This window comes from Mytilus trossulus, chromosome 11 (genome assembly GCF_036588685.1).
Source record: "Mytilus trossulus isolate FHL-02 chromosome 11, PNRI_Mtr1.1.1.hap1, whole genome shotgun sequence".
NCBI classification, from domain to species: domain Eukaryota; kingdom Metazoa; phylum Mollusca; class Bivalvia; order Mytilida; family Mytilidae; genus Mytilus; species Mytilus trossulus.
Window position 1 is genome coordinate 59,826,639 of NC_086383.1, and position 20,907 is coordinate 59,847,545.

Here is a 20,907-nt window from a genome sequence, read left to right on the forward strand (position 1 = left end):
TATCCTCTGGTCACAGCACCAATGTGACGGATGGGTTAGCTAAAAGTCTAGACAGGCAGTAAAACAACGTCTGGTTCGTTTGATCGTATAATCTCAACTCAATATAGCATCATGATACATAACAATAGCACAACGTTAACAGAAGATATGATGACGTTAACTATGTGAATGGAAACGGCGTTAAAAGTAGTGTTAACGTTTGACGCGTAAGTTAAACTGTCTCTAAATCACCGACAATATGATTTCAAAGGAAACAGTGTCTAAATGACACAGTTGTAAGTATGAGAAAGAGTTGCAGAAATAATGTTGACTCAATCAAACAGTTCATCAATACTTAAAAAGCTTTTAAATGATTTCATAAAAAAACCCGCTGAAAAACATCAGTTGAAAACATCTTCGTAAAACAAGTTTATATTTAATACTTTATTCATTTGATATCGTTTTGATTTTACGGTTCAAATACCTTTAAAAATAGTTAGCCTGACATCGGCATGCTTAATACCTTAGTAATAGTTTAAGGTAAGACATTTGTTTAAATGAAAATGTATTCAAAATTCGACGTTATATTTTCCGAGTATTTTGTTTATAATACCAACAAGGTTCAAAAGGTTACACTCCTATATGTAACCCTTGTTAGTGAAGCTGTTTTACAAACCACACCTTTTTTGAGGAGAAATGTAATATTCAAAGATATTTTGTTTTGTTTACATTCTGGTTGCAAGATGTGATTTCTTTGTTTCATCTCATTGAATTATAACTTCAGAATGTCACCATTATACATAAACACAAACAGCAGCAGCCTTGAATTCATCAGACCAACAGTGAAAAAAGGGTAGCACACAATTTAATTGTAAGTTTAAACTCTTATTTCGGGGCATATAAACGTTGAAAATGTACCGGACACCCTTTTCATCTTTGAAAAAAATAGTAGTTCATGTGAGCTTTCCATTCTAGGGTATAATTGTTTACGAAACACCATTATTATAATGATAGTAAAAGTGGTACAAGTTTAGTCCTAAAATGAGTTTTTATGGGAAATTGCATTTTTTATATTTACACAAAGGCAAACTGTATTGGGCGATAAAGAGGAGCATGTAGAATTTCCCCAAATCTGGTTTGTTTTGAAAGTTTTATTGAAATTTACTCAAATATAAAGTTATGTAAATATTTCTTTGCATAAATTTACAGGTTATAAGATACATAGTTTCCCTCAGTCCTGTTATACATTCTCATTTATATTTTTAACTGTTAAGATAGGTTACATTTTTTCTATGCAGTCAATTGATTTCATTCATGTAAATCCTTGATGAATAATATTGTGGACGTGTTTTCGTCCTGTCATAAACCGAAAAGTAAGCCGTAACACCTGCATGTTGTTTCTTATAACTGTGGCATACAGATACAATAAAATTAACGGTACCAATTTTCTTGCACCAGATGCGCATTTCGACAATACATGTCTCTTCAGTGATGCTCGTGGCCAAATATTTGAAATCCAAAGCTTATATAAAAGATGAAGAGCTATAATCCAAAAGGTCCAAAAAGTATAGCCAAATCCGTGAAAGGGATCAGAGCTTTGCATGAGGGAGATACATTCCTTATATAATTTATAATAATTTATAATATTTTGTAACAGCAAATTTTAATAACACAAAAAATCCGTATATTCATGCCAGTACCGAAGTACTGGCTACTGGGCTGGTGATACCCTCGGGGACTAATAGTCCACCATTAGAGGCATCGACCCAGTGGTAGTAATAAACTTAACGGTACCAATTTTCTTGCACCAGATGCGCATTTCGACAATACATGTCTCTTCAGTGATGCTCGTGGCCAAATATTTGAAATCCAAAGCTTATATAAAAGATGAAGAGCTGCAGATACACTTCTAGTCTTATTTTAACCAAATTATGTTAGATATATGAAGTAAGAGATACTATTATTGTGACAAAATCATTCACTGACCATTCGAGGCAGTAATTGTGAATTTAAAAAGACATATGATAAGGTGTAAATTCGAGACAGCGTAGGGATTGGATACTTTATTTAATTTTGAATGCTGTAATGATTAAATACTAAACTACATTTTATGATATTCTGAAAAACTTTCAATATATAATCAGAATAATTAATAAAAGTTTTAGGCATTTTATGCCAGACAACATGAATATAGGGTAAGTTGACACTAATTTAAGGATGTCTGCTGGTCATGTTTTGGAATTTTTGTCAGATTTTCAGAATCCTCTGGACTTATCCATTTGAACGCCTTAAAAAAAATCCCCATGAACCCCCATTTTTCTTTTCATAAATCTTTTACATGCATAATTATAAGTCATTTGTAAAAGTCTTAAAAAAAATTATTTATTTAAGTCAAGACAGAACATTTTCCCGCCAAAATTCCAATGGCTAATATCTCGAAAACAAGCACATCGACCCCAATATTTTTTTGCTTTTTTGATTCCTCAATGTATTCCCTATCAATACATATTAGTTTTATGAAAAGTTATTTATTTTGAAACTGAGCAGCGGACATCTTAAGTCTTCTTTTCAAATTCTTTAAACAAATTGAAACAGGGATGGAAATTCAAAAATAACTGTAAAGGAAAAGATAGAGCACATGCAGTGATTTTTTTCAGGCTATGATTCTGATAACTAACTATTATTGTGTAAACAAGTTTTGTTTAAAAGTTTTCTATTTGAATAAATGTTGATATAGGTTGCATTTTATAAAATAAAGCTGTTTCAAAAACCACAACTCTGTTAGAGAAAATATATAATGTTCAAAAATATTTTGTTTTGTTTTACGTACTGGTCCAAGATATGATACTATGTTTCATCTCATCTAAACACAAATTGGGAATGTTTAAAGTATAAATAAGCACAAACGGTAAAGTACACAATTGAGTATACGTTTAAACATTTAAAAGTTCCGGGCATAGAAATGTTGCAAATGTGTAAAACAGTCCTATCTTTGACCTTTAAATAAATAAGAAATGCATATGAGCTTTCTATGATATATTTTGTTCTCTTTAGCATGTTTAGTTTAACCGTAAAACGCGTTTCTGTGGAAAATTGCATTGATTTTATTTACAGAAATGAAACCTGTCTATAAAATGTTCAGCTTTGAACGCTCGTAACCATTGAGTGGCAGGTTAAATCAGTTTGTAATTTATAAGCCGGTTAATAAAAAAAAAATCCAACATATATGTCGTTCATAATGGAAGAGGGTTTGTCTTTCACATGGTTGCTGCTATGTCAAAATGTAAGAGCAGGACAAATTATTGACTTGCATAGTTCGATATACATGATATATGATGAAAAAGAAAGTTATACTTGCTCGATAAAACTTGAGTTGATCCACAATATGTTCAAAGATATGTGTTAAAGTCAACAAACACACAGAAGAACCCATTGATAAAAGTTATTTAATGCATTATATTTATCTACTGTTTCATTATTAAATGGTATGGTGTTTATTTTTTTCCTCTTTAATATTTAGTGTTTATATTATCTTCAACAAGTACATAAAAAGTATCATATGTGTAGGTTACGCTATTGTAATCTATTGATAGAGGTCACATTCCAGTAAATGATATGTCGGTAATGAAAATGTTGTACTTCTATTACTGGATAGGATTAGGAGATAATTGTATTGTGAGTTTACCTAGCGACGCGGAACTCTGTTATATAAAGGATATTTGCGACAGTAAAATCAAGTTTTACGAAGGCCAAGCTTAAAAAACAATACAGTTATCTGCATTCTAATGCAGCATATAAAAATAAATACCATTTCATACATATTTTGGCGTAAAATGACTAAATGAAAAAGTCATGAAAACTGTTGCATTGTCTTAAGCAACAAAACAAGTACTATACTGACGATGTCATAAATAAACAATAGACGTATTCATACCTTTTGTACGCTTCAGAATGGTCTCAACGTTGACAAAAAGAAGATTTTGAGGCTCAAAATGTGACTTTAATGTGTATTTTGTGAAAAATTACATAAACAAAAAATATCCGAATTCAAAATGGCGGCTTTTTTAGTAACGGACCGTAGAATGTGGAATTTACGCCTTCAAAATTTTTTCAACGTCCATTGATTATTATCTTCACAAACGAATTGCATCATAATTTTATTTTACAAGCCATATAAATCCACGCCAGATAGTGGAAATTTTAAACTTACAGATGCTAGTTTTACTGATCATATCAAAATTAAAAAAAATACATTATAGTGAGAAAATATGTATTTTACGAAACAGATAAAAAAAAAGACAACAACTAGTTATTAATTGCATGCGTTAAAACCGATTCCTCGATTAATCTTCACCAGGACCGTTCGTAGCCGAATATTTGGAAGCCAATCAAAGAATATTTGATTTTGAGCGTTACTGACGAAGGTTATTTCTAATAGAAATACATGTAGGACGAAGAATTATGATATTAGGCATAAGTGGACGTATATACTGTATATAATCATATAACACATCGACATTTAAAAAAAATTAGTTTAATGTTTCTATCGGAAATAGTTTAAAGTCATAATCTGGCGTGCCAATGAACTTTGTCTCTTTGAAACAATCTGGATAAAAGTCAGTTATCAAAACTGCACCACATTTTACAGATTTTCCATGGATTTTATTTGAAGATTACCTTTTAACATTTGTCAAAAATGTCAAAAACGTTTTTTAATCGTACGGTATGAATTTTCACATTAATGAAGGCCTTCTGGAAGCCTAATATAATTACTTATATCCACTTCATTTTCACTGGTATCATATTATATCTATATTTTTATAAATGTAGAAAATAAAGAATAAACCAAAAATAAGTCTTGACGATACGTTCTTATGAATAGTAACGACTTGACAATTTATGAGATGATTAATATTTATTTGACTTAAAGAAAAAAAAAACTGTTTTTATTTCACAGTTCTAGATACAGACATACCTAAATGACTACATATCAAGACGATAATACTGCTTGGTATGTTAAATGCACAAGACAACATTTTACAATCACTTACATAAAAGCTTGAAATTTGCAAGTGAAAAGCTGATTACCATCAGCGGCAGCGAGAAGTAAAATATCAGCATAAAGGACCAAAACCGTGATAAAATCACGGTACACTCAAGCTCTATAAATAATGTGTTATCAATCTGATATAGGCAAAATCAATATAATTTTAGTCCACTTTATTTCTATTCTAAAAGTACAAAGACAACAATTCTCTTAAATAAAAGCGTCTTTGTTAAGGAAGTACACCACTAATTCATGGCCCTATTGCTTTCTATGCTAAATAGCTCAATTTCAAGCAGACACAGCTCTTTGGTTTAAATTCAAATGAAGTTACAATCATTGCATATCAAAGCACAACTTTATGGTATCTTGGACTAAAAAAATCAACATACCTTTAATGACATATAAGAAAGATCTCGTCCCCGGAACTTAGGAGGTACCAAAACAGGTACTTAAGATCTGACAAATAGGCAAAATGTACCATCTTTTCCAAATCTGGTGCAGTTTTATAATATTCAAAATTATGAGTCACAAGTCATTCAGCTTTCATTTGATACAAAAAAAACCTAGATATTTTACATATTTTGAAAGTTATACTCATGCGAATGAACTATTTTTTGTTAAATATGTACTACTTTCTGGTATGTGCTTTCTGGTCGGGCCCGAATTAGGGTGTTATACCATAAGGAAACTGTTTGCAGTTCCCGTAAACGATCACACCATTTATATTGAAGTAAACGACAAAGATAATTGAAGAAGAGAAATTCTTAAACGATATGAATAACATATCAAGACAGATTGAGATAATTTTTATTGACTATCTTACTTTCGGTCAATAAGATTGGAAAAGTAAACAAATGTTTGCCATCATTTTTTTATGTTTTCATGTTTTGACGACTTCAATAGAGTTATTTACAACATCTGATATGAGTTCAATCATTCATCAAAAGCATCCGAGGTGGAAGTAGGATTTGAACAGCCCAGCTTAGTCATGACGTTGCATATCTACTGACATATGCATACTAGTACACCACGGGTATTACTTAAAGCGTTCGAATCTGATGCAGTAAATTCGATACTGTTAATGTCATCAAATAAATATGTACAACCACTTACTTGTACTAGGAAAAACCATTTCTTAACATGATATTTATGATTTATATTTTATTCAACTTAATATGTATTCCGGTCGACCTCATTTGATATACATTAGGAAGATAACGTGAATTATCACTACTACCCGTATCCTCTGAATACATATTAGTATTTAAACAGAAAAAACAATGAATATGCCAGATTGCTTGCCTTGTAACCAGCACACGATGCAGTTTGGTCGAGCAGTTCAATGTTTGCACATATATAACATTTTCCCTTTTTAAAGTTTTATGTCGAACAAAAAAAAAAGTGACACAGAAATTTAGAATTATAGATAACCATACGGACTTCAACAATGAGTAAAACCCATACCACAAAATCACCTTTAAACGGCCTCGAAATGAAAATGTAAAAAATTTCAAGCGAGAAAACTAATTTATAACAAAATAATGAAACAAAAAACTAATATGATATACAGTAACAAACGACCATGTCCTGTTTGCTGTTATGCACTGGATATTAAATGTTCCGTTCATTGTAGCATTGTGAGTAGTCCATCAATAAGGTACATCGTATATATATTATTTTCATGTGACCTAACAAATGTTTGATATTTCATACTTGGGTTTCCAATTAGTAAAAATGCAGTGAAGAGGGCTTTACATTAGAAAATGCCTGTACCCAGTCCGGAATATGACAGTTGTTATCCATTCGTTTGGTGTTTTTTGAGCTTTTGATTTTGCTATTTGCTATTTGATTAGGGACTTTAATTTCCCATGGAGTTCAGTATTTGTGATTATTCTTTTCTTTTTAACTTCAATGGCTTAACTCAGAGTTTTGTGTTTTGTTACTTTCGTTTCAAAGAAAAAATAACAACTTGATGTGGGATATTTCGTTTCGAATTTTTTTCGGAGTTCAGTATTTTAAGGATATTACTTTTTACTATTTGATAGTTAAACAGTTAATCAACATCCGTTTTTCTACTTTCACATATGAAATATTCAAGATAGATGGCTCATATGTGTTAATAAACATAATTGTCTTTGAATTCTTAAGACAAATAACATGGAAGTCGACATAGTTACATATTTTATCAATATTGTATTTATACTGTGTCATAGATGAAACTTATCCCTTTAGTGTATGTTACTTGTTTTTGTTTAAATGCCTTTTTGACCAAGTTAAGTCATTTCAATTGATATTTTATAGTGTGTATTTTTATGTTGTAATGTTACCTTACTATCGCAGGTTAGATTGAAGGTTGGCAACTGTTAAAACTTTTCAACTAGCTGCATTTTTATGCATATGTCCTAGTAAGGAGCCTGTTGTTCGGTGGTTGTCTTTGTTGTTTTAGTCTGACGCGGATCCAGAGGGGGAAGGTTCCGGGGGTAGGAACCCCCCCTTTTTTTGACGATCAATGCATTTGAATAGGGACATAAAATTGGAACCCCCCCTTTGTCCTGGGTTAGGAACCCCCCCTTTTTAAAATGGCTGGATCCGCCCCTGTTAGTTCATAAGATTTTTTCGTTTCTCATTTATTATATATATTAGACCGTTTGTTTTTCTGTTAGAATTGTTATAAACTAGTCATTTTAGAATCCTTTATATCTTGCTGTTTGGTGTGGTCCAAGTGTTGGAGATGGTACTTTGACCTATAAATGTTTGCTTTGTATAAATTTAGACTTGGATGGAGAGTTCGCACTTATACCACATCGTCTTATTTATAAAACGTTGATTATTTGTTTGTTTTAGATAATGCCACTCTTTCAAAGAACTTTTATGACAGTTATTATACTCTTTTATATATCACGTAAGTTTTTTTTTTATGTTTGTCATTATTTCTAAAAAGGTATGCCGGGAAACTTTTGTGGTCTAGGGTTTACCAGATTCCGTATAATACCATCTTTTTATAACGTGAATTATAATTAATAAATGCATATTTTTCCCTTTTCGTATATTTATTTAAAGTTATATATTCATATTTATTTACTTGATTTAAAGTTTTCACATAATTGAAAACGAATAATTCTATACGGAGTAATGCAGTGTGCATGTTGTTTAACAGAAAAATCTCCCACTTCATACATAACGTTACAGGAATTAAAAGTGCAATAATAAAATAACCTTCATATAAATTTCGTAATCTACATGTATGTTAAACATACGCATTCGAATGTTTTCATCCTTTGTTTTACAAATAAGGATATTTGCGTTAATATTGGTGAATATCGTTTCTCGCAGTACGTATTTTGCACTGGCAATCTCGTTCAATACATTTTGAAGAATACTTACTAGTACTCATACCTAAAAACTACAGTACACTATTTCAGAAACCTCTGAGTATAACGCTGTGTCTGCGTCAGGTAAGTCAGTTTACAATTCAATGACAATCTAATCTGAAAATGATTAAAAGATTAAAAGACTAATTACTCCGGTATATTTTATTTTTAATTTTGTTATAGCTTATGGTTTGGAAATTGCAACAGTTAATCAGTCAGACTATGTTATTAATGCATTGTTAACGATATAATATTATAAATATTGTATGCGAACACCTCAAATCAATATCTAGACTAGTAGTTCTCTTATATTTGATACGTTTCCCTCAGTTTTAGTTTGTGACCCGGATTGGTTTTTTCTCTATCAATTTATGAATTTCGAACAGTGGTATACTACTGTTGCCTTTATCTAACATATGTGTCCTAACCTAACACCTGTGTCATATTCTACTCAGCGTCAAAGATGTAAAATAAAATTAGACTTTATCTTGAAATTATTAATAAGAATTACACTAAATGTTTTCTTCAAATACATTTTCAATCAAATAATTTAAATACTTTATTATTGATAAAAGTGCGATGAGAATATCAAAACAGTTTTTTTCTTTCAATATAGTCACACTAATAATAAACACTTTTTATGGTTAGCCAAATACCCAAGGGTCAATCGACCAAGTGAAACAAAATGGCCAAACGAATTTTTTTTTTTTTTTTTTTTTTTTTTTTTCGTTAGTTGAATTTTATGCTTTTTTGACGATCTGATAAGGTTCAACTGATAAAAACAGTAAGCATGTTGTGATGTAAATAGTAGTCCAAGATAAGTAGTTTGAACTCATTAACCGGCCCGACAAAAACTCTGCATCTTATATAAGCGCGTCCAAACTCTCGTCATCTACTGAAGGCCTATTGTATGAACATGACACATGGGTTTTTAATAAAATTCGGAACACATATTTGACGAGAGGACACACATTTGAGGCCATAATTATTACTTACTATAACATATATTAATGTTATAACATGTATAGTTCAATATTCGAATTTAGCATTTGAAGGTTCTCATTTAGTTATATTTGTAATGGTATTTTAACTTGCTTGTGGCGACAAAAGCTCAAAGCTGTACCGACTTATTCAGCAAATCGTTGCCTTTTTATTGGAAAGCTTTCGTTGTTTATTTTATTATTTCATTTTGGAAATCTATTTTTTTTAATACCAATAAATTGATTTTTTAAAGGCAATTCAAGTACATTTAAATAATTAAGTGACTGATATTTTTAGGTGAACTCTTTTTAAACGTCAGTAAAACTAATTACACAGCCATTTATGGCACTCCAGTTACACTAATATGCCACGTTACACCGAATCCAGACATCAAAACGGTACACGTGTACTGGACAAAACTAAAGACTGGGGAATCTTTAAATGCTGAATATCCTGGAACAGAAGGAATCACAATGACAGAACCTTCACTGACCATAACTAGACCAACATTTGACGATATTGGTGAATATTTATGCAATGCAAAAGACAGTTTAACCACACTAACGGGTCCAGCAATACAGTTGAATGTGATTGGAGGTGAGTCTTTTGTTGACCGTTACGGAATAACTGTTTCACAGATGATTTCGGATACGTTCCTTATGTCGTTATTATTATTATTATTATACAATATTTATATAGCGCATTATATAATTTGAAAAATTACCCTAAGCGCTTAACATGAATAAACAAAAAATAAGATACATAAGGTAAAACAAAAATATACAATCACATAAATACAATTTCTGAGCAGTGGCGTGTAAAATGAAAACATTGATTGTCGGTTAAAAAAATAATATAAAAGAATGCACAACCCACATAAAAAATATCAAAAAATTTAAAATTAATCAAAATGAAAGAAAAGTAAAAAGTTTCAAAAAAATAAAAATGAGTTAAGAAAAGTTTAAAATTTCCTCTGTATAAATTTAAAATAATGATTATCATTAAACCACAGTGACTCAAGTATTAAAAATTATTAAGTAAAAGTTCACAATACAATCAACTGGTAAAACAAATTGTTCATAAATTTCAAAATTTACAAAAAATCAATGAAAGCCCTTCGGAAAAAATATGTCTTAAGATCCTTTTTAAAAACGTCAAGAGATTGTTCATTTCGTAAGGATGAAGGTAAGCTGTTCCAAAGAGTTGGTGCGGCAATATCGAACCGTTGTTTACCATAGCGTTTTGTCCTAACATCGTTTGGTAGTCGTAACAGCATGCTTTTCTTCGATCGCAAGGCTCTACCAGGTTTGTAATGTTCAACTAATTCCTGTAGGTATGATGGTGCCTTGCCATGAATTGCTTTAAAAATGTACAGCAGGAGTTTGTACTGCCAACGAAAATGAACCGGTAACCAGTGCAATGAAATGAGAACAGGTGTTATTGAATCGTATTTTCTCTTGCGCGTTATTAGCCGTGCTGCTGTATTTTGCACACGCTGTAGTTTTGTTATTACACAGCTATTTGTTCCATATAACAGCGCATTACCATAATCTAGTCGTGATGTAACGAGTGAGCACACTAGAGTCTTACATGCCTCATCTGTAATCAGGGATCTAATGCGACCAATATTTCGTATCTGATGAAAACATGCTTTTGTCGTTGCACTAGCTTGTTGTTCCATGCTGAGTGTTTTGTCAAAATAAAATCCAAGATTTTTCACACAAGAAGCATCAGTCAATATAGTTCCATCGAATGTTAGTTGGAAACTGGATAGTTGCTTAAGTTGGTGTTTTGGTGCAAACACAATTAATTCGGTTTTGTCTTGGTTTAATTTAAGCATGTTGATACTCATCTATGCACTGATATCCGACAAACAGTTCTCAAGACGATTGGAGAGGTCCGACCAGTCTCCAAGAGGTTTAATGACTTGATACACTTGCGTGTCGTCATCGTATGAATGGTAAGACATCCCATGTCGCCTGCAAATTTCTCCGACTGGTTTGGCAAACATACAGAAAAGTTTTGGTCCCAACACAGAGCCTTGTGGTACACCAAAGCCGAGTCTGATATCATCCGAGTCTGATATCATCCGATTCGTTCCGTTCCGTTCTGTTCCCTTTTAGCGTTAATCAATAGAAATATAAAGAAATATCATGTTGAAAAGCGTGGAATGTTTACTTTGATGTGATGTTACAAGGTTGGAACACATTCAACATCGTCCGAAGGAGCAACATGTATTACATTTTCATTATTTTTAACTCCATCTCGTTTTAAAACAAGATTTTCATTAATTGTTTTGTCAAAGTCTTTTTCAATAAAGGAACATATGTGTAAAATTTAAAAAAAAATTGTATTACAATTAGGAGCATAACAAAAGAGGAATGACCGTACATGGGAATGAGAAGCTTAATTTGGATGGTATACCGTACATTTGAAAACAAAACATGTTTTATCCAATGCAGATACATGTATTACAGAATTGATTTTAAATAGCAATAATTTAACATTAAATCATAAGTTATACATTAGGCGCACTTAAGTATCTTTGAAATCAAATTGTGACAGTTTTGTTTACTTTCGTTTATATTTCATCGAACGTATTAATTTAAATCCTGTTTCTGTGCGTAAAAACACGTGTTCTCTCAAATGTTCATTCTTTCTATATTGTTGTCTTAATATATAATCGAGAATAATATTGTTTTGAGAGAAATCAGGGGGTTGCGTTGTGGGGAAAGTTGCTCAGCTTGGACAATTGTAAAAAGCTAAATTATATGTTGCATATTATAATGAACAAATTTAATTAAGGGAAATAATTTAACCTTGCAAACGTTTTTCAAGTTTGAATTTTAGTTGTTTAAGTGCCTCCGAAACTTCATTTTTACCTTTCAATATTCACAATAAGGGCGTACCATGCGGCTTTGGTGCAGATATCAATTTCAAAAATGATAAAAGATAGTAGAATGGATCAATTTTACACATAACACATGAGTACATATAATATTTTTATATTTTAGTCACGTATAAGCAATTTATAGTCCTTCGATGACAGCAATACTTTGCCATAATTAAACGAATGGTTATAAGTAAAATTGAGCAAATCTATTATCTTTTAACTGAATTGGTATTTCATCAGAGTAAGTATTTTTACAATCTTTCATATCTAATATTAACAAGAAGAATGATAGAGTATGGATATCATCAAAATAGGTATTACAATATTAAAATAGCATCTATATGTTTTACTAATATTCTTTAAGAATAATTGTTCATTCTGAAAAGGATTGCTTTTCATGTAAAAATAAGTTACAGCCATTGACACGTTTGTGAACATAACACAATAACAATAAAAATCTTAATGACACAAATAATAGTCGCTTTCGATACCAATTCAACTGTTATATAAAAGACCTAACATACCTATTATTCTGTCATCAACCAGATTCTTTTTTATCAATACATTTAATTTTCTTTTGAACGATGTCGCAGTAAGACTTTTTCTTACTAAGGCAGTTTAATTAAAAAAAAACGATTTTAGTCATGTTTAACATATTTGTTTTGTTTGCTGACGTAAAATCTAGCGACAATTTGAGGTATTGTTTCAAAAAAATTAAGCATTTTCATAATGATTTACTTAAACAAAATTCTACAGTGTGACTTTTTTTTTTCATTTTTGTGTTTGATTTACTAATCGAATAACACAGTATAACATTAATATAGGTATTCCAAAAGTAGAAATAACATCTAGGACACAGATTGTGGAATACGGTCAACCATTTACAATAGACTGCAACATAACATCATTTCCGAATCACACTTCTGTCTACTGGCAACGAATGTCTAATGGTACAACATCAAACATCACATCAGATTACCCTGGACTGACTGGCAATACAACAATGTTTCCTTCAATGACCATAATCAAAGCTGTGTCATCTGATTCCGGACTGTATATATGTGTTGCAGTAAATATAGTAGGAATCGGATACAGTGATGCTGTTAATGTGACTGTTATAGGAGGTACATATACTTCTTCTATTTGATGAAATAATGTCCATAGCAAAGTTTGGTGAGTGGTTGTTCTTTAGGAATGAATGTAGCTGATAAAGAATATTCCTTTCCTAAACAATATACAGTGACAACCATTAACACTTTTTAAAACATCATACATTTTGTGAGTATTACTACATTTTAACAACTCCAACCACATTTCACAACAAAATAAATAAAAAAAGATAATCGCTTTCGAAACTTGTTCCTCTCATTCACAATCTTAATGTATTTGATAATATTGAACGCATATTCTACCAAGAAACCCTTTAACCCGTAATTTAACAATTACATTATTCTGTAATCATTGGTAAACATAATTATCAATGTATTTAGTTTTCTGTTGAACGCTGACGAATTAAGAGTCTCTTCTAGTGCAAAATGAGTAAAAATAAAATTTTCATATTTCACTTATGTTTTTTCTAGTTAATCTTAACAGCTGACATTTTTTTTACATAAAAAAGTTTCGAAACAAGTTTAGCCTTTTTATTACACTTAATTTAAAAGGTTTTCAAAGTTGAACTGATTAATTTTTTTTCTTTTAATATTTACATATAAAATAACACATCATATATCTTATAAATATAGGTATTCCAAAAGTAGAAATAACATCTAGGACACAGATTGTGGAATACGGTCAACCATTTACATTAGACTGCAACATAACATCATTTCCGAATCACACTTCTGTCTACTGGCAACGAATGTCTAATGGTACAATATCAAACATCACTTCTGATTACCCTGGACTGACTGGCAATACAACAATGTTTCCTTCAATGACCATAATGAAAGCTGTGTCATCTGATTCCGGACTGTACACATGTGTTGCAGTAAATATAGTAGGAATCGGATACAGTGATGATGTTAATGTGACTGTTATAGGAGGTACATATACTGTTTCTATTTGATGAAATAATGTCCATAGCAAAGTTTGGTTAGTGGTTGTTCTTTAGGAATGAATGTAGCTGATAAAGAATATTCCTTTCCTAAACAATATACAGTGACAACCATTAACACTTTTTAAAACATCATACATTTTGTGATTATTACTACATTTTAACAACTCCAACCACGTTTCACAACAAAATAAATAAAAAAAAGATAATCGCTTTCGAAACTTGTTCCTCTCATTCACAATCTTAATGTATTTGATAATATTGAAAACATATTCTACCAAGAAACCCTTTAACCCGTAATTTAACAATTATATTATTTTGTTATCATTGGTATACATAATTATCAATGTATTTAGTTTTCTGTTGAACGCTGACGAATTAAGAGTCTCTTCTAGTTCAAAATGAGTAAAAATAAAATTTTCATATTTCACTTATGTTTTTCTAGTTAATCTTAACAGCTGACATTTTTTTTACATAAAAAAGTTTCGAAACAAGTTTAGCCTTTTTATTACACTTAATTTAAAAGGTTTTCAAAGTTGAACTGATTAATTTTTTTTCTTTTAATATTTACATATAAAATAACACATCATTTATCTTATAAATATAGGTATTCCAAAAGTAGAAATAACATCTAGGACACAGATTGTGGAATACGGTCAACCATTTACATTAGACTGCAACATAACATCATTTCCGAATCACACTTCTGTCTACTGGCAACGAATGTCTAATGGTACAATATCAAACATCACTTCTGATTACCCTGGACTGACTGGCAATACAACAATGTTTCCTTCAATGACCATAATCAAAGCTGTGTCATCTGATTCTGGACTGTACATATGTGTTGCAGTAAATATAGTAGGAATCGGAAACAGTGATGCTGTTAATATGACTGTTATAGGAGGTATATATACTTCTTCAATTTGATGTAATAATGTCCATAGCAAAGTTTTGTCAGTGGTTGGTCTATAGGAATAAATGTAGATGATAAAGAGTATTCCTTTCCTACAAATTCTACAGTTACAACCATTAACACTTTTTAAAACATCATACATTTAACAATCCCAACCACATTTTACAACTAAATCAATCAGAAAGATAATCGCGTTTGAAGCTTGTGCATCACACTCACAATTTTAATGTATTTGATTATATTGAAAACATATTCTACTAAGAAACCTTTAACCAGTAATTTAACAATGTATTATTCTGTCATCATTTATATAAATAATAATCAATGTATTTAGTTTTCTGTTGAGCGCTGCCGGATTAAGACTCTTTTCTAGTGCAAAGTAAGTAAAATTGAAATTTTCATATTTCACTTATGTTTTCCTTGTTTTAACTTAATAGCTGACATTTTTTACATAGAAAAGTTTCAAATGAAGTTTACCCTTTTCATCACACTCTAGTTAAAAAGGTTTTCACAGTTAAACTTATGGTTTTGTTTCTTTCACTATTTACATATAAAATAACACATCATATACCTTATAAATATAGGTATTCCAAAAGTAGAAATAACATCTAGGACACAGATTGTGGAATACGGTCAACCCTTTACATTAGACTGCAACATAACATCATTTCCGAATCACACTTCTGTCTACTGGCAACGAATGTCTAATGGAACAATATCAAACATCACTTCTGATTACCCTGGACTGACTGGCAATACAACAATGTTTCCTTCAATGACCATAATGAAAGCTGTGTCATCTGATTCCGGACTGTACACATGTGTTGCAGTAAATATAGTAGGAATCGGATACAGTGATGATGTTAATGTGACTGTTATAGGAGGTACATATACTGTTTCTATTTGATGAAATAATGTCCATAGCAAAGTTTGGTTAGTGGTTGTTCTTTAGGAATGAATGTAGCTGATAAAGAATATTCCTTTCCTAAACAATATACAGTGACAACCATTAACACTTTTTAAAACATCATACATTTTGTGATTATTACTACATTTTAACAACTCCAACCACATTTCACAACAAAATAAATAAAAAAAGATAATCGCTTTCGAAACTTGTTCCTCTCATTCACAATCTTAATGTATTTGATAATATTGAAAACATATTCTACCAAGAAACCCTTTAACCCGTAATTTAACAATTATATTATTTTGTTATCATTGGTATACATAATTATCAATGTATTTAGTTTTCTGTTGAACGCGGACGAATTAAGAGTCTCTTCTAGTGCAAAATGAGTAAAAATAAAATTTTCATATTTCACTTATGTTTTTCTAGTTAATCTTAACAGCTGACATTTTTTTTACATAAAAAAGTTTCGAAACAAGTTTAGCCTTTTTATTACACTTAATTTAAAAGGTTTTCAAAGTTGAACTGATTAATTTTTTTTCTTTTAATATTTACATATAAAATAACACATCATATATCTTATAAATATAGGTATTCCAAAAGTAGAAATAACATCTAGGACACAGATTGTGGAATACGGTCAACCATTTACATTAGACTGCAACATAACATCATTTCCGAATCACACTTCTGTCTACTGGCAACGAATGTCTAATGGTACAATATCAAACATCACTTCTGATTACCCTGGACTGACTGGCAATACAACAATGTTTCCTTCAATGACCATAATCAAAGCTGTGTCATCTGATTCTGGACTGTACATATGTGTTGCAGTAAATATAGTAGGAATCGGAAACAGTGATGCTGTTAATATGACTGTTATAGGAGGTATATATACTTCTTCAATTTGATGTAATAATGTCCATAGCAAAGTTTTGTCAGTGGTTGGTCTATAGGAATAAATGTAGATGATAAAGAGTATTCCTTTCCTACAAATTCTACAGTTACAACCATTAACACTTTTTAAAACATCATACATTTAACAATCCCAACCACATTTTACAACTAAATCAATCAGAAAGATAATCGCGTTTGAAGCTTGTTCATCACACTCACAATTTTAATGTATTTGATTATATTGAAAACATATTCTACTAAGAAACCTTTAACCAGTAATTTAACAATGTATTATTCTGTCATCATTTATATAAATAATAATCAATGTATTTAGTTTTCTGTTGAGCGCTGCCGGATTAAGACTCTTTTCTAGTGCAAAGTAAGTAAAATTGAAATTTTCATATTTCACTTATGTTTTCCTTGTTTTAACTTAATAGCTGACATTTTTTACATAGAAAAGTTTCAAATGAAGTTTACCCTTTTCATCACACTCTAGTTAAAAAGGTTTTCACAGTTAAACTTATGGTTTTGTTTCTTTCACTATTTACATATAAAATAACACATCATATACCTTATAAATATAGGTATTCCAAAAGTAGAAATAACATCTAGGACACAGATTGTGGAATACGGTCAACCCTTTACATTAGACTGCAACATAACATCATTTCCGAATCACACTTCTGTCTACTGGCAACGAATGTCTAATGGAACAATATCAAACATCACTTCTGATTACCCTGTACTGACTGGCAATACAACAATGTTTCCTTCAATGACCATAATCAAAGCTGTGTCATCTGATTCCGGACTGTACACATGTGTTGCAGTAAATATAGTAGGAATCGGATACAGTGATGATGTTAATGTGACTGTTATAGGAGGTACATATACTGTTTCTATTTGATGAAATAATGTCCATAGCAAAGTTTGGTTAGTGGTTGTTCTTTAGGAATGAATGTAGCTGATAAAGAATATTCCTTTCCTAAAAAATATACAGTGACAACCATTAACACTTTTTAAAACATCATACATTTTGTGATTATTACTACATTTTAACAACTCCAACCACATTTCACAACAAAATAAATAAAAAAAGATAATCGCTTTCGAAACTTGTTCCTCTCATTCACAATCTTAATGTATTTGATAATATTGAAACATATTCTACCAAGAAACCCTTTAACCCGTAATTTAACAATTATATTATTCTGTTATCATTGGTATACATAATTATCAATGTATTTAGTTTTCTGTTGAACGCTGACGAATTAAGAGTCTCTTCTAGTGCAAAATTAGTAAAAATAAAATTTTCATATTTCACTTATGTTTTTCTAGTTAATCTTAACAGCTGACATTTTTTTTACATAAACAAGTTTCGAATCAAGTTTAGCCCTTTTTATTACACTTAATTTAAAAAGGTTTTCAAAGTTGAACTGATTATTTTTTTCTTCTTTTAATATTTACATATAAAATAACACATCATATATCTTATAAATATAGGTATTCCAAAAGTAGAAATAACATCTAGGACACAGATTGTGGAATACGGTCAACCATTTACATTAGACTGCAACATAACATCATTTCCGAATCACACTTCTGTCTACTGGCAACGAATGTCTAATGGTACAATATCAAACATCACTTCTGATTACCCTGGACTGACTGGCAATACAACAATGTTTCCTTCAATGACCATAATCAAAGCTGTGTCATCTGATTCTGGACTGTACATATGTGTTGCAGTAAATATAGTAGGAATCGGAAACAGTGATGCTGTTAATGTGACTGTTATAGGAGGTATCTATACTTCTTCAATTTGATGTAATAATGTCCATAGCAAAGTTTTGTCAGTGGTTGGTCTATAGGAATAAATGTAGATGATAAAGAGTATTCCTTTCCTACAAATTCTACAGTTACAAATATTTACACTTTTTAAAACATCATACATTTAACAATCCCAACCACATTTTACAACTAAATCAATCAGAAAGATAATCGCGTTCGAAGCTTGTTCATCACTCTCACAATTTTAATGTATTTGATTATATTGAAAACATATTCTACTAAGAAACCTTTAACCAGTAATTTAACAATGTATCATTCTGTCATCATTTATTTAAATAATAATCAATGTATTTAATTTTCTGTTGAGCGCTGCCGGATTAAGACTCTTTTCTAGTGCAAAGTAAGTAAAATTGAAATTTTCATATTTCACTTATGTTTTCCTTGTTTTAACTTAATAGCTGACATTTTTTACATAGAAAAGTTTCAAATGAAGTTTACCCTTTTCATCACACTTTAGTTAAAAAGGTTTTCACAGTTAAACTTATGATTTGTTTCTTTCACTATTTACATATAAAATAACACATCATATATCTTATAAATATAGGAATTCCAAAAGTAGAAATAACATCTAGGACACATATTGTGGAATACGGTCAACCATTTACAATAGACTGCAACATAACATCATTTCCGAATCACACTTCTGTCTACTGGCAACGAATGTCTAATGGTACAACATCAAACATCACATCAGATTACCCTGGACTGACTGGCAATACAACAATGTTTCCTTCAATGACCATAATCAAAGCTGTGTCATCTGATTCTGGACTGTACATATGTGTTGCAGTAAATATAGTAGGAATCGGAAACAGTGATGCTGTTAATGTGACTGTTATAGGAGGTATCTATACTTCTTCAATTTGATGTAATAATGTCCATAGCAAAGTTTTGTCAGTGGTTGGTCTATAGGAATAAATGTAGATGATAAAGAATATTCCTTTCCTACAAATCTACAGTTACAACCATTAACACTTTTTAAAACATCATACATTTAACAATCCCAACCACATTTTACAACTAAATCAATCAGAAAGATAATCGCTTTCGAAGCTTGTTCATCACACTCACAATTTTAATGTATTTGATTATATTGAAAACATATTCTACTAAGAAACCTTTAACCAGTAATTTATCAATGTATTATTCTGTCATCATCTATATAAATAATAATCAATGTATTTAGTTTTCTGTTGAGCGCTGCCGGAGTAAGACTCTTTTCTAGTGCAAAGTAAGTAAAATTGAAATTTTCATATTTCACTTATGTTTTCCTTGTTTTTACTTAATAGCTGACATTTTTTACATAGAAAAGTTTCAAATGAAGTTTACCCTTTTCATCACACTTTAGTTAAAAAGGTTTTCACAGTTAAACTTATGGTTTTGTTTCTTTCGCTATTTACATATAAAATAACACATCATATATCTTATAAATATAGGTATTCCAAAAGTAGAAATAACATCTAGGACACATATTGTGGAATACGGTCAACCATTTACAATAGACTGCAACATAACATCATTTCCGAATCACACTTCTGTCTACTGGCAACGAATGTCTAATGGTACAACATCAAACATCACATCAGATTACCCTGGACTGACTGGCAATACAACAATGTTTCCTTCAATGACCATAATCAAAGCTGTGTCATCTGATTCTGGACTGTACATATGTGTTGCAGTAAATATAGTAGGAATCTGATACAGTGATGCTGTTAATGTGACTGTTATAGGAGGTACATATACTTCTTCTATTTGATGAAATAATGTCCATAGCAAAGTTTGGTGAGTGGTTGTTCTTTAGGAATGAATGAAGCTGATAAAGAATATTCCTTTCCTAAACAATATACAGTGACAACCATTAACACTTTTTAAAACATCATACATTTTGTGATTATTACTACATTTTAACAACTCCAACCACATTTCACAACAAAATAAATAAAAAAAAGATAATCGCTTTCGAAAATTGTTCCTCTCATTCACAATCTTAATATATTTGATAA

General features: G+C 30.7%; 1 protein-coding gene across 1 annotated transcript; it reads left to right on the top strand.

Moving 5' to 3' along the window:
* Positions 1-9,851: 9,851 nt before the first annotated feature.
* On the top strand, positions 9,852-17,064 carry LOC134690205 (roundabout homolog 2-like). Its single transcript, XM_063550180.1, has 6 exons — positions 9,852-9,975; positions 13,096-13,395; positions 14,014-14,313; positions 14,932-15,231; positions 15,825-16,124; positions 16,742-17,064. Exons 1-6 carry the CDS (start codon positions 9,852-9,854, stop codon positions 17,062-17,064), a joined length of 1,647 nt encoding a protein of 548 aa, XP_063406250.1.
* The last annotated feature ends 3,843 nt before the right edge of the window (positions 17,065-20,907 follow it).

Bases quoted from the DNA above. Each gene is read 5' to 3' on its own strand.
- LOC134690205 (XM_063550180.1), top strand. From the start codon at position 9,852: ATGACAGAACCTTCACTGACCATAACTAGACCAACATTTGACGATATT. The intron at 13,396-14,013 runs GTACATATACTT...TTATAAATATAG, and splicing joins TAATGTGACTGTTATAGGAG to GTATTCCAAAAGTAGAAATA. The intron at 16,125-16,741 runs GTACATATACTG...TTATAAATATAG, and splicing joins TAATGTGACTGTTATAGGAG to GTATTCCAAAAGTAGAAATA.